This window comes from Corvus brachyrhynchos, unplaced genomic scaffold (assembly GCF_000691975.1).
Source record: "Corvus brachyrhynchos isolate BGI_N302 unplaced genomic scaffold, ASM69197v1 scaffold115, whole genome shotgun sequence".
NCBI lineage: Eukaryota > Metazoa > Chordata > Aves > Passeriformes > Corvidae > Corvus > Corvus brachyrhynchos.
Genome location: NW_008239553.1, coordinates 14,387,158 through 14,401,600, shown reverse-complemented (window position 1 = coordinate 14,401,600; position 14,443 = coordinate 14,387,158). Strand labels below are relative to the sequence as shown.

The 14,443-nt window shown below is 36.0% G+C and overlaps 1 protein-coding gene across 1 annotated transcript; it reads right to left on the bottom strand.

Annotated features, from left to right (window-relative positions):
- Positions 1-5,772: 5,772 nt before the first annotated feature.
- Positions 5,773-14,194, bottom strand: EMC7 (ER membrane protein complex subunit 7). The gene is made up of 6 exons (XM_017741631.1): positions 14,151-14,194; positions 13,161-13,286; positions 12,312-12,431; positions 10,283-10,421; positions 9,671-9,751; positions 5,773-7,901 (listed from the first exon to the last, which is right to left on the bottom strand). Exons 1-6 carry the CDS (start codon positions 14,192-14,194, stop codon positions 7,749-7,751), a joined length of 663 nt encoding a protein of 220 aa, XP_017597120.1. The 3' UTR covers positions 5,773-7,748.
- Positions 14,195-14,443: the final 249 nt, after the last annotated feature.

Sequence of the window (14,443 nt, the reverse complement as noted above, 5' to 3'; positions counted from 1 at the left end):
TAAACAGTGCATTACATTAAACTCTTGTATTTGCAGTGAACTGTGTCTGATTCTACAAAATCCTTCTAATATTCTCCTCAGTGTACACTTAAACTTTTTTGAAAAAAACCCCAAAACCCTGACAATAAAATAAGTCTTAAACATATTACAAAGAAAGCACAGCAGTTTGATCAGATCTTTCCAGGACAAATGACCTCTCCACCATTAGTCAGCTACCTGGTGATAGAAATAATTGGTTGCTACTAGAGAAGCACTTGAAAGAACAAGTGATGTATACAATTATTTCTGCCAGCACCAGTTCAATAGAGCTTGTGACTGCAATTTCAACAAGACTCTTGTAGTCTTCATAAAAATGAAGGACAAATAGAAGTGAAAAAATTCTGTGCAAATACCATGCGAATAGAAGTAGTAAAGAACAAACCAAAAGAAAAGAGGGATTATCAACACTACAATTGAAAACCAAAAATGGGAGGATTTGTCTACTCGTTGTCTGTAGATGCTCATGTCTAATGTGGGGGGACCCTTACAAAGCTATGCATAGAGGTATTATTTTTATGAAACAAGCATTGGATCCTTTAATCACAAACCTGTTAATAACACCATAGTTCAATTCTGATCACTTTTGGTAAATATGATGATAGATGCTGTACTTATTCCAGTATAAGCCTGTCTTTCAGTAACTTTTAGTAACTGCTCTACCTCTCATCTGAGCTCCTCCTCTTTCTGAGAGAGAATGTTTAGCACGGCAAAAATGCAAGCTCATTAGGAAGTTTGACCTCCAATTTCTTTGGATACTCTTTACTAACACAGCTTATGCATTTCTCACCTGCCAAACTGAAGCATTCTGAACCACATTTGAGAACACAACTGATAAGAAAAGAAACACTCCTCCCTACTGCCAGAAATTTGTTTCACGTCTTATTCTGTTCTGATCCCAGGAATGGAAAGTATTACTCCCAAATATTTAACTGGATTCTCCATGCATCTGCATGGTAAATAGCAGTCCTGTGCCCTGCACACCAGACTATGAGCTGGGGTGTCCTAGTCTCCATTCTGAAACACAATGAAAAACTCCTGCCTGTGTGTACCCGACAGCAGGAAGACCCTTAAAGAATCCAGAGAGCTTCTGAGGAGACCGTTCTAATATTTCATACACAAAAAATGCTTCTTTAAAAAACCTTCTTCCTTTTTTACTTGCTCTGTTTGCAAATGAGTTTCACCACCTGTTTATTGCATATTTACCTATATTAATTTTTTATGTTTGTATTCAAATTTAAAGAATCAGTCAAAAATTCAGTTTTGTTTGAAAAATGTCACAAAAGGTTTTCTTTCTGTTGCTTATTCTCTACCATTTGCTCTTGACTGAATGAGTGTCTTTAATTTTTATTCCTACCAGCCATGCAGAACCAAAAACATAATACAAATGTTCCTAACTGTGATGTTTTGTGCATCATCAATAAATAAGCTAACTAGCTAAACTTCCACTTGTTTTTCCACAGAAAATTATTCTGTCATAAAATCTTTATAGCCTTGTTAGAAACAAGGTATTACATAAAGGTTACCGACAGCATAATTGAAGGAATAACCTTGTAATTTCAAAAGTGAAACCATTTTCCTGAAAAATCAATATTTATTATGAAGGACAACGAATAATCCTTTATGGCTTTTGAAACATAGAAATAAAATAAATTAAGGTGCCTCTGCCTATTTATGACCTCAAGAAGCTTTCACTAGCTCAATCTGAAAATAGACTAAAACTCAATACTATTCCTACAGAATAATAGAATACAATTTCCTGACTATAAGCTCCCTGAATGTTGTACTAATGCATGGCCTGAATCACCTGATTATACACAGAGTATAATGTTCAAAATAGTCATTAAGATCTAAGGTCCTGTCTTTAAAGCCAGTGAAATGATGAAAGAAGTAAGGTTCTTTTTAATTCTATTTTTTTTTTCCACTATTGATACTGATTGCTTTTTGGAACTGAAAGTGTAATAATGTATTTATTAGAAGACTATCAGACAGAATGAACCCTGCACTGAGTGGGGCAAAACTGGCTAGATTGTACCATTTAGGGAAGAGACTTAAAGGGGTGCCCAGTTTATATGTAGTGACGGAGGGAAAGACTGATGAACTTGATCTCTTGAATGGTATAGCAATCTTTCCTAGATGGAAAGAAACATGGGATAACTGCTTTTTCTTCACTTGCATGGGTAATGGGCAAATATCATTTGGCAAATACCAAATAGGCAAAGAAGTCGGTGCTCTCCGAAAGGCTGGGACTACAGCTCATTTGCTCACTTGTCTACCGCCAACACTATATTCACCAAAGTGTGTGGAAACATCTTCCAGCTACAGTTTTTTGCAAACCTTAATATTTGAGTTAAATACGCCATGACAGCAATACTTAAATTTTTTTCTACCTTTGGGGGCTTTCTCCAAATTTTTCTCCTCACAATTAATTATAGCTTCAAGTATCTTACGAAATGAAACACTGCCAGAGAACTTCCCTGGATATGGGAATCGGCTTATTCACAGTATTAAGCTTGTGCAATAGCTATCTATACATTTTTGAAATATGCCTAATAACAACACTATCTTTCCCCTCCCAGTAATTCCTGGATATGGTAGCAAAGCTAGCACAGGCAATAAACAACTCCTGAGCCGCAGTGTCTCTGCTCTGTTTTGGAGAGCACAGCACGCACAGGGGCTGTTCCTGCCAAGCTGGCCTCTGTGCCAGCTCCTGGTTGGGAAACAAGCCTTTGGAGATATAGACCATGGTTAAGCCTACTAAGTGGGACCTTCCCAGTGCCCTGCACACCACAGGCGCATCTTGTGCTTTTCATGCCTAAGAATGTGCAAAATGTGCATATATAATATTTTTAACTTTTTAACATTGTTCAGTAAATCTGCTTTTCCACTGATTTGAAGTTTAACATATTAAGCTCTTTCTGTATTCCTTAGCCCATCAACAGTACATGTAAACATTTCCATTTTCCTTCAGTTTGTTAAATTAGCATAATATATAGCCACACATATCCAAATTTTATTCTGACACAGAATGAAAATCACAAAGGGTTTGTTATTATTTATTTTAAATTGGTTATCTTCCTAAAAGAAATAAGTCTCAAATGAAACACAAAATTGTAGGAACACAAATTCACTATCTACTAACTACCAGTAGCAGCAGAATTAAGGTCAGACATGCTTAAACATTCAAATTAAACATGCAAATTAATCCTTTTAGTACTTTAAGGTACTGCTGTCACTGTTAGCCTGTAAAAATAGGGTCCTTTTAACAAACTGTAAAAGAAACTTTGCCCTCTTAGAGCTACTGATCACACATGACCTTTATGCAATTAAGGGTACATTAACACCCAAGTGGAGATGTTTAAATGGTTCTTAGTGATTTAATACACTTTTCACTAAGTTGGAAAATAATATGTACTTAAATTGCCTAAATTGTTTTGGAAATCTTAACATGCAGTTACTTAAATAGGTTGCTTTAACAGATACATATAATGACCTACATAATAATGCTTAACAAAGGTGCTCTTTAAGATGATTACATACTGGATTTTCTTCAGTAAGCTCATAGCCATACTATCTGAGTACCCAATATTCACTAATAAATTTATCTTCACAATTACTTTTATGAGACAAGCTTCTCATAACTCATAAACAAGAAATTGAAACAGAAATAATAGATGTTTTGTTCAGTCTGACAGTTGCATCAGAACCCAAAGCACTTGATCCTAATGTCCTCTTCACAAATACAAGTCTTAATCACAAGCCAGCCTGTCTCTCTGAAGCAATACGAACCCTATTTACAGGGCCATTATCATCAAAAAGATAAAGAGCACCAAGTATTTTTTCATTTAAAACAGTGAGGGGAGGTAGCCGACATTACATTTCTTCCTTGCATGTGAAGAATGTGAGCATCTTTAATGATGCAATTGATAAAATTGTTTCAAACTGTTCTAAACACCTTCCAGACCATCTTAAATGACTAATAGCTAAAACAGGATTCAGCAAGGTATGTCTCCTCTCCCTTCTACATGGTCTTGTCATAAACTCAGTTGCCCACTCATTCAGAACGTGGCTAAATGAGCTCTTCAGCGACAAACCCTCAAGATGCAGTGAACTTACTGTATTACTCACTCTCACTGCCAGAAACAGAGAATTCCTGCCTCTTGACTGAACATTTCTGGTGCTTATGTTCTGCTGGCTCTGGGATTTCTTTGATCCTTCTGTGAGCTGATTTAACTTTCTAAAACATAAGAGAATTCCAGCAGACTGATGAACCAATTTCTCTTGTTAAATCGATGCATGACAAAGGCCGAGAAGTACCAGAACTTGTAATCAGAAGGCAGCAGGGTTACCCAGTCCAAGCTGAGGGAGCGTCTCTTCCTCCTTTTGGCAATAAGGAAATCAGCTTGTCTGTAGTCCAAGTAGATTCTGTAAATCTTTAATTTCCATTTAAGTTGCTTCCATTTACAGTCAGCCTTATGTTATCTCAAGAAGTCTCACTAAAAGGCAGCTATAGTTTTTTTTTTAAAATAGAGATGTCAGACCTAACACAGAAGACTGACTCCTAAAAATCTGTAAGAAAATAAAACTGAACAGCAAATACTATTTTCTGCAGAAAGTCAACCTTGTATTATAATAGTAAGTGCTACAGGATCAACTAAGTTTTGCCTAGTGGCATTTTGATAGCCCAAGGCCACATTACAACTTTAACTGACAGTGCTGGTTTTAACTCTGGTAGAGTTATAACCTTCACAGTAGCTGGCATGGGGCCATGTTTAGGACTTTTCCTGGAAACAGAGTTGATAACCAGAGACCTTTTCATTACTGCTGCACAGTGCTCCCACAGAGCAAGGTGTTTCTGCTCCTCACTCACCCCACCACCAAGGGGCCTGGGGGTGCACAAGGAGTTGGGAGATGACACAGCCAGGACAGCTGACCCCAACTGACCAAAGGGTATTCCAGACCATATGGCATCATGCTCTGCATACAGAGTGGGGGGAAGAAGAGTGGGACGTTTGGAGGGATGACTTTGTCTTCCCAAGTATGCACTGCTGGAGCCCTGTTGTCCTGGGGATGACTGAACACCTGCTTGCCCATGGGAAGTTGTGAATTCCTTGTTTTGCTTTGTTTGTGTGTGCAGATTTTGCTTTCCCTATTAAACTCTCTTTATCTCAAACCACAAGCGTTCTTTGACCTTCTGAGTCTCCTCCCCATCCCACCAGGTAGAAGTGAGTGAGCAGCTGCGTGGGGTTGGGCTATCAGCTGAGGTTAAACTACAACAATGACCAACTGACCATAAGTGACCAACACACTCTGGCTAGAACCTCTTTGCTCACTTGACACACAGATTCCAGCTCTAAAATTTAAAAAAAAATGTAACTTGCAGTAGTTCAGCAGTAGACAAACACTTCTACAAATCACTTTATCACAAAGGTGTCTGAAAAGGAGGTGAATAATGTACAAGATTTTTGGGTTTGGATTTTTCTGGTAACAGGTTTCTGAGAGAGGGACACTGCATCTGATCCTGATGCACAAAGAAACTGCCTCAACCTTCATATACAAAGTCCTAAGAAAAAGAAAAGTGTTGAATATTCCATATGCTCCTTCCAAAGTTTTACTAGGATCCTCACAATTCCTGTGAACTTTTTCACTCTGAACTCTTAATAAAGATTTTCATCTTTTCATGGCCTGAATTCTCCGTTCCCCCTTGAAGACAAATCAAGAACATGAACAGACACCATGAAAGAAGGCAGTTCTTACCTTTGTAACATGGAAAAATGCAAGAGTATGATTAAATACAATCTAATGCAATCCAGTTGTTATTTCAATTACTGTTAAACAAAAGTAACTCATGGCTTGTACTTTCCAGGACAGCACAGTAACAATGCTAATTGCTCCATCTTCAAAGAACTGCTTCCTGTTTCTCATCTAAATTTTTCAGTAAGATACTGCTGAAAGAGGAGTAGGTTTTTTTGGGGTTTTTTTTTATGATTTGGTTTTTTTTCTTCACCAGTGCAACTTGACACTTATTTCAGTAGATCCTTCCAGCAAGTATATCCAAATGTCCTCTTGTCCCCACTAAAAATACTTTACTTAATATGTGAAGCAAAAAGACCATTCAAGCAAAACAAAAAGAGAGCAAAAATGTGCAGCTTACTTTGCAGACTGAAATCTTTCATTGTCCACAGAAAACATTGGGTTATTTCTTCTCCAACATCTTAAAAATTGACTTAATCTTATGAATGAGTATTTATTCTTTTGCAACTTTTATGTTTCCCAGCAAAACTACTAAATATGTATTCTAAGAAAATTTATAGCCCTCTTGTGTGTATGGCAGAACAAATAAATGCATTAGAATTGATTTTACTTCAGATGTACTGTGAGTGAATGTTAAAGACCATTTTTGGAAGCAGATATACATTACCTACACTGCATGGACACTGTTACCCAAGAAGCTACAAATTGTAAACATGAAGAACAGCATTTATGCTGAACAAAAATAATTTATTGACTGTTGCTAATAGGGTTTGGCAAGTATTGCTGTCATTTTAATTTGCAAATGTTTAACTAGTGAAAAACAATCAGTTTTTTCAGCTTTTCTCTGGGTAGCTTGAAAAGATACTGCATAAGAGATATACAGGCATGCTTGAAGAACAAAGTTCTGCCAGTGACTTAGAATTCCTCGACAGCCATATACTTTGGACCATAATTTATAAGGTGAGCAGAATTTGCCTTCCTACTACACCTTAAGCTCTTTCCTTTCATTTTAAAATGAGTTAATTTTAACTTCATTTAAAATTCTGTATTTGGCCTCAAATCATACCACTGGTAAGTTGAAAGCACAGCATGCAGAAAAACAGTAAGAAGCCTAAGTGTTGCAGAAATGATACATGTAATCTAGAAAAGAAAGATCCAAGATCTTGACAGCTTAAATGACTTTCTCACGCAAGATACTTTGCTTTTTTTCCTCCCAAAGTTTTTAGCAGAAAATAGATCAGAATAAAACTGGGCAATACATAGTGGAAAATCTTTGAACTAAAGATTGCCCAGAGAGGTTGTAGAGTCTCCCTCACTGGAGATATCCAAGAACCATCTGGATGCAATCCCCTGCCATGTGCTCTAGAATGAACATGACTGGGAGACTGAACCAGAGGATCCACTGTGGTCCCTTCCAACCTTACCCACTCTGCGATTCTGTAAATTGTACAGGCAGCAAACAGCATAAAATAAAATGATTTTATATGTTAACATGTGACAAGCTGATACAGCAAATTACTTAGTAAACTCACAACTCAATTTTGAAAGGATGATTAGTTCATTTCAGAACTCAACAGCAAGTGTAAAACATTAAAGACATCTTAAAACTGAATTCCACTTCTATTACCTTTGAAATTTTTTATACATTGTCTTAAGACATCACTGTGAAGCACATTGTATAATTTATTTTAATTCTCTACAGAACAATATAGTTAATTCAGTATCATCAATAACTTTATACAGGTACAGTATTGAAGCCATGTCCTCTTTTGCTTACTGTCAAGTACAAAACAGCTTATACAGTCTAAAAAAAAGCTACAAACCACACTTGTAGCATAATGTATGTTGTGCCTGGTTAAAGTTTACAGTAGTGGCTTTTTGATCTTTCAAGACAAATAAACATGACACCACATGATAACAAACAGCTGTGCAAACTCAGACTTAGGAGGAAGACTTAACTACCTCCTTTTTCCAGAACTACTTTTCCCTGCTTTACTGCTGCTACCACCAGACTTGCTGGAAGATTTTGAAGAGAAAAGTCTTGTCATGAATTCAGACACATCTGGCAGCTCATGGTTGGAATTCAGCATGTTCATTGACTGCTCCATTTCCTGCACGCAAAGATCAGATAATCTTAATAGCTTGTAACAATTCTGGCTGTATCTAAGGCATCAGTTGAAAGATTGTATGAGAAGGATACCCAATTTTTCCAGTACTGTTTTACTTTTTGTAGTGCTCCAGGATACATATTGCTACACAGTTTTATGCAACCACAGCTAAACACCCAGCTACACAAAGAAACATAAAACCCCAAAACTAAAAACAGTGGTGTATGGAAAATGGTAACCATGTCTTAAGCAGTCTGACAGGGCAAGCATCTGATTAAAAAAAATCCAAAAGATAAAAATTATTTATTTTCAGCACTTTTTTCCTCCATATTAAAATCTAGGCTATTGTTTAGATATTCGGATCTGTGTTCTCATAGATGTCACACTTTTTTTTTTCAAATTAGTATTATTCGTAGCAAATTAACAAATTTTTGATGCTGTTTAAAGGGATTAGATATATTTCTTGCCCTACTTTCTGACACCAAGCTACTAGAGTAGTGCAGCTGAGTTTTCATTCCTTCAAGAAAGAAATGATTTTAATGTAAGACCGTATATCCAGATAAGCTTAATGTAACTTTGGGGTTTAGCATAGTGGTTCTCTGAGATGAATTAGCATGTTTTAAAATAAACCAGTCTTGAAGTACTTTTAAAGCATATAACAGCTGAATTGCACATCCACAATGGGATAATGCTTATAGCAATTGTGACTTTCATGTGGGATTGTCACCTTGTTCTTCTCCCATTCAGAATGCTGGATCTTTAAGTGCTTTCAAGGCATTTTAGTAGCCTTTGTTACTATTGCCTCTACACTATACCTGTAGTTAACACCCCTACAACAAGCACAGTTACTAAATCATTAAACTTTCTATACAAACTAGTACTGTGCTGATTCCATAAAGGAAAACAAGTTAATTTGAAAAACCTTATACAAGCTCCATATACTCCACAGGTTAACACTTAACAATTTAATACATGGTCATCTAGAGAATGCCATTGCAATTTAGTTCTTAAAAACAACTTTTTTCTACTCTTTAAAGGTAAATTTCTCCTTAAGAAGTCCTATCAGTTTTATCATAAGGACTAAATCATCAGAAGTTTTGATGGTTTTACCATCATAACAGCCTGTCCATAAGCAGTGTCAGATCACTGAAAAAAGTAAGAAATATGTGACTATCTTTTTTTAAAATTCAACTTCCAGAGTTCAGTTTAGTTTGAAGAACATGCCATGAATACCTAGCATATCTTTGTATCTGTTTTTTAATCAAACTATAGCCAAAAGAGCATTACACAGCTCTGATATGCTTTCTAAAGCTATTACTTATTTAAAAGAACCCCAAAAAAACCTCAGACACCTATAAAGTACTACTGAAGACAGTGGTCATTTACACAAAAAGGAGTTTTTAGTTAACCAAGCCTTCAAAAAGCAGCCACCCATGACAGACAAATAATACTTGTAAAAAGAAAAGATTTAGCAAACACCTTGAATCTCCACTTTGTCCTAGCCTTCTGCTATTTGGCATTTTGCATGATGAAAGGACAATAAATCAGATAATTTAATGACTTCATTAAGACTCCATATCATACACACCACTCTCCGCAACACACTTGACACTTACTAAATGACGCGTTGTTAAAACAGCAGCAATGTATCAGCTGAATAAATGATGCCCATTAAGCCTTCTATTAAAGCACAGTTTTGTTTTTATTACTTTCTGTGCCCTGAATTCTCATTATCTTTGGTCTCTACAGATGCACCAATTAAACATACTTACCCGCCTCATATCAGGATCACTGGTGTTGACAACTTTAGGCAAAAGCACAAATATGAGTAATGGAAGAACCATCATCATCACCTACAGAGAAAACAGGAAAATACCTCTTCAGCTCTAAACACTTTTAGACCTACTAAAATAAAATTAAGATCTACGAAACAGCCAGACTCTAGAACTACTGCATTCTGAATCAGTACGCCAGTAACATTAATCCACTTGTCAGGAAAGAAACCTGATAAGGGACTATTGTGCTTTAAATAATAGATTTCAAAGTTGGACCAATAAAGCAAATGGTTGTTCTCTCTTACACCTGTTGCAATTACAATTTTGCAACATGTTGATCTCTGCACTACTAGAACAGCATCACATGGTCAAAGGAGGAGACTACGGGCTATTTTCAGAGGACGTGCGTTAACAGTGGTATATAGGGGAGGAGATGTCACAGAAAAACTTTCCATTTGTAAGCAAGCGAAAACAAAGAATACAATCCTCTCAAAAGAGCAAAGGAAAAATGCACATTTTTCCTCAACTGTTTTATTCTTAGTACTCTCACAAGTAGCTGTATTTGGATCCTTAGTATACTTTTAATATTTGCATGTTTCCTGTACATACCATAGGGTTCATGAGGAAATCTGTCCATCCCCAAGATTCTCTCTTTATAAAGTATGAAGGTGGTCCAGAAGATTTCATCTGGAGTGGGTAAGGCAGCCTGACAACTTCAGAGGGTTTGATGTAATTCACGTATCTTGCTCTATTAAGCAAAATGTAAGTAATTGAAAATATAAACATAGAATCTTCAGTAAATAATAAAGATTTTAAAAAATTCGAACAAGTTTTAATAAAATACTACAAACAAAATCATCTGCTAAGCAGTGTCAGCTAGGCTTCACTTTTCAAAAGCTGATTTCTCTCAGCAGCATGTTTTATGAAATCAAAAGCAAAACATTTGTTGTCACCTTGGTAACGAGCAAGAAAAACTATGCTGTTTAGGGTCCAGATTTGAACAGTGCAGTGTACTTTAATCAGTTTGCTCAAGACATCAATTACTTGGATGTGAAGTTAGTACCTTTTCCATAAGTGCATTATTTTGCATTTATCAATACTGAATCTCGGTCTTTATTACTTTGTAAGGTTTTTCCCTAGTTCTTCACTAGTATTCTTCATTGGGGCCTCATATTTAGGTAATTACTCAGTACTAACACCTTTGCCACTCTTGACCCATTTCTCATGATTTATGAATATTTACCTACTTTGTGCAACTCCAGGGATGACTTCTGCCCATAAATAATTTATTCCTTCTGAACTTTTCACCAAATACTCATCTACAGAATGTCTTTCCCTCCTACCTTATACTACATATTTTCTTCAAAAACTTGAGATTTTCAAGTAGATCATACCAAATACATGTTATCCACATGCTGTTTCCTCTTTCTAGGAACTTTTAAAGGCATATTTTTCTAAGGCAGCACATTCCTTAAAAAAGCCCTGTTGACATTTTTCCCAAGTATCGTTTTTCATGCATCTCTGACTCCTCAACTGCATTCCTCATTATAGAGTTTTTATCTGATGGACTGGTAGAGATGCCAAGCCTCCTGCTACTTTCCTCTGCAGATGTATCCTAGCAACTTACTCAACATCAAATCTGTCATCTCACTAGTCCTTAGACACACTAACAGTGCTAAGGCTGAGGTTATACCCAATATTTCGTATATATCTTTGTATTTATTACATATTAATTACTGCCAGTAAGATACTAACAAAGTATGAAAAAAATGACATAAAGTTTGGAAAAAAACTAAGTTCAGACAAATTGTTCGAGATTATTATAAGCTTAAACATTATTATAATATTTTAATTATATACTATAATCATATTATAAATTATTATATTAATTAGCATTATAAACAGACTTCACTGTTTTCAGTGAGATTTCAATTTTTAACCCCCCCCCCAAAATACACTGCTGGAGTATTTACACTGATGATTGTATTCCTAGAAGTTAAGATGCTATGTGCATGCTTGGACAAAGAAAAAGTAACTACAAGCATATTCATTTAAACGAAAACCACCTTAAGACAGATTTTTCTGTACTACTGAATAGTCTGCACTTACAGGTATACAGTCAGGAGTGGTTTGGCCACAGCATAAAAACAGGCTAACAATCCTACAGAAAACATGCAAACTGTCAACTGCTAGTATTAACCAGTAACTGTAACAAGTCTCCTACAGGGGTGCAACAGAAATATTTAAAAGTTCATTGTGCCAAGTCCTGATAGAACATTTATTAAAGAAATGGAAAAGGGAAGAAGAAAAAAAAAGGTGCTAACAAATAATAAAGCAGTTAACTGATTTATGCCTAGATTTTATTTCAGAGTAGCTGCATAAAAAAATAAGAAAAGCAAACAAACAGACGGACTTTTAAAGTCTACTTTTTCTTATTTCAGGCCATAAATACGAAAGGAAGAAAGATATCAGACTTTGAAATTTGAGAAACGTGCTTCTAGAAGTGATGTTAAAAGAAACTGACACATACAGTCTGAGATGGAGCATCTGATCTACAGCACTGTTTCCATGAGTTCTTGTACTGTGCTGTCAGGCACATGAAATTCATCAGTACAGAGGCAAATCAGGAAATGCTCACCTCATCTTGCCTTTTGAAGTTATGTCAACTCGCACGGGCTCAAATTTATGAGCAGGGGATATAACTTCCACTACGTAAGATCCTGAAGGCACATCATGAACCACAAAACTTCCATCAGTCCTGAAAAAAACAGTGAGTTCCACAATATTTCAGTATGCTCCAGAATATAAGACAGGATTCTCTCTTGGATTTTTTCTTAAAGAAGCTGTATCATTTTATATTATAATTCTTAATATAACCACAGTGACCAAATAGAAAATTTAAATCAGTCACCACTCACAATATCAAGCCCCTTAAGTTCATCAATGCATGCCGCAACAGTAGCAGAAATTCCCTGTTAGGCTAAAGATTTTGTTGTGCCCTCAAGGTGTTGTCTTGCTGGCAGAATAATTTAGCAGCCCAAATAAGACCTGAAATAAGTTATATTTCATGTATTCAAGTGATGGCAGAAGTAATTTACACCTTCCTTCCGCCTTCTGAAATACATACAATGAAGTTTACTTCTTTGAAATAAACTTTCTTGAAATAAACTTTTTACTACATTGAAATACATTCAATGAAGTACTTCTGCTGAAAGCAAAAACCCTCCCAGACTGATATCCTGCATAGTGTGGGTTGGTATTAGGGACGATTTGCAATGCACAAAAACAGCAATTTGTGCCTTTGTTGCGAAATAGCAGTTTTTAATTCTAATTGCTCCCTTTAGGACCAGCCCACGCCGGAAAGCTCAATAAGCAATAAGGAAACAAAGAGCTCTGAACATATACACAGAAGGGATTTTTATACAGGTGGCTTTTCTTTTAAAATGTGAAACTTGAATATTCAATGAAAATATTAGTAAAAGGTTACTTGAAAGCTTCAGCACTAGTTGCCTTAACGGTACAGAAGTTTTCCTCCTGTGTGTTTCCAGAAGTTTTGAGTAAGAAAACCCTTGTGCTCTCTACCTTGTTAAGAGCAACATCAAAGATCTCTTTCCTGAAAATAAGATTCAAAATTAAGACAAAAATTTGTTCAAAGGGCAAAAACTGTAATAAACCCTAACACATCAGAAACAGGGAGAAGAAAAACAAATGAATGTGCCCTCTTAAAAGTGAATTCTCAAAAAATTTGTCATTATGTCCTTCATACCAGACCTCTCTCTAACATGCAAGGACCTACCCACCTTTATGTGATGATTTGAATCCCTAAGAATGCTAACACTATCTTATACTGCAAGTGGTATAAGGATGTTTCCCTAGGAATTTCCTTTCAATTTTTCATTCTTTACAGTATTTGAGAAATTTAGAGTTTCAATTAAACATTTAGAAATTTGCCTGATAGCAGCTATTAAATCAGCTCCCAAATATGTCAGGCTCTCATAACTTGTTTGTAGTGGCTTAGCAGGTGTTACACGGTCAAGATTCTACAAGATCTGCAGAGCAGAATCTGTTGTGCTAATTTATTGACAGAACTCAAAGTTAAATTTAACTCTTATTGCAGAGGGATTAATTAAAAATTATGAATATTTATGAGGGTACATCTTAATTCCATGTAATCTCATTTTTATATATCTTTTAAAAGCAATGTATTATACTGTATTGAAAATCATGAAGAGATTTTAGAATTTACTTCTACTCTTGAAATTATGACATTAGTTCAGTTCCTAATTCTCAGGATAATTTCTGTGCCTTAGATTCTCTCTAGATCTTTTGCTTATCTGAATATATTCAGTACCACCGGAGACTGAATCTTTACAGCTTCCAGTGGCATTTGCATGATGATGTGTGAAGGAATAAAGCCACATCTCTTAAAGCGGCTTTCCCCAGTACAGTTAAGGTTTTTCACGAGTACTCTTAACACAGAACTACAACTGTAACTTCTGCCATGAACAAACATGTCTCCATATCGGGTAAATTCTTAGCCAAGGGGAGGTTCTTAAATAAGAAGTGGCAGAATTTACAACAGAAGCTGAGAATAAACACATCGTCCTCCAGACAGTGCAAACTCCTTTGGGGTTTTTGTTTGTTTTAGTTGTTGTTTATTTTTTTAAATTAAAATTACGTTCCAAAGTTTTTGGCCAGTAACCTGAGTCATCAGTTCGGATACGTCTGCTGGAGGCTGAGGCCAAAACCTACGGCACTGCGCGGCTGCCC

Excerpts from the sequence above, each read along its gene's own strand:
- EMC7 (XM_017741631.1), bottom strand. The coding sequence starts at position 14,194 with ATGGAGACATGTTTGTTCATGGCAGAAGTTACAGTTGTAGTTCT. Across the intron at positions 13,287-14,150 it reads GAAGTTACAGTTGTAGTTCT|GAAAGAGATCTTTGATGTTG; the intron begins GTGTTAAGAGTA and ends TCTTATTTTCAG. Across the intron at positions 10,422-12,311 it reads ACTTCAAAAGGCAAGATGAG|AGCAAGATACGTGAATTACA; the intron begins GTGAGCATTTCC and ends TTTGCTTAATAG.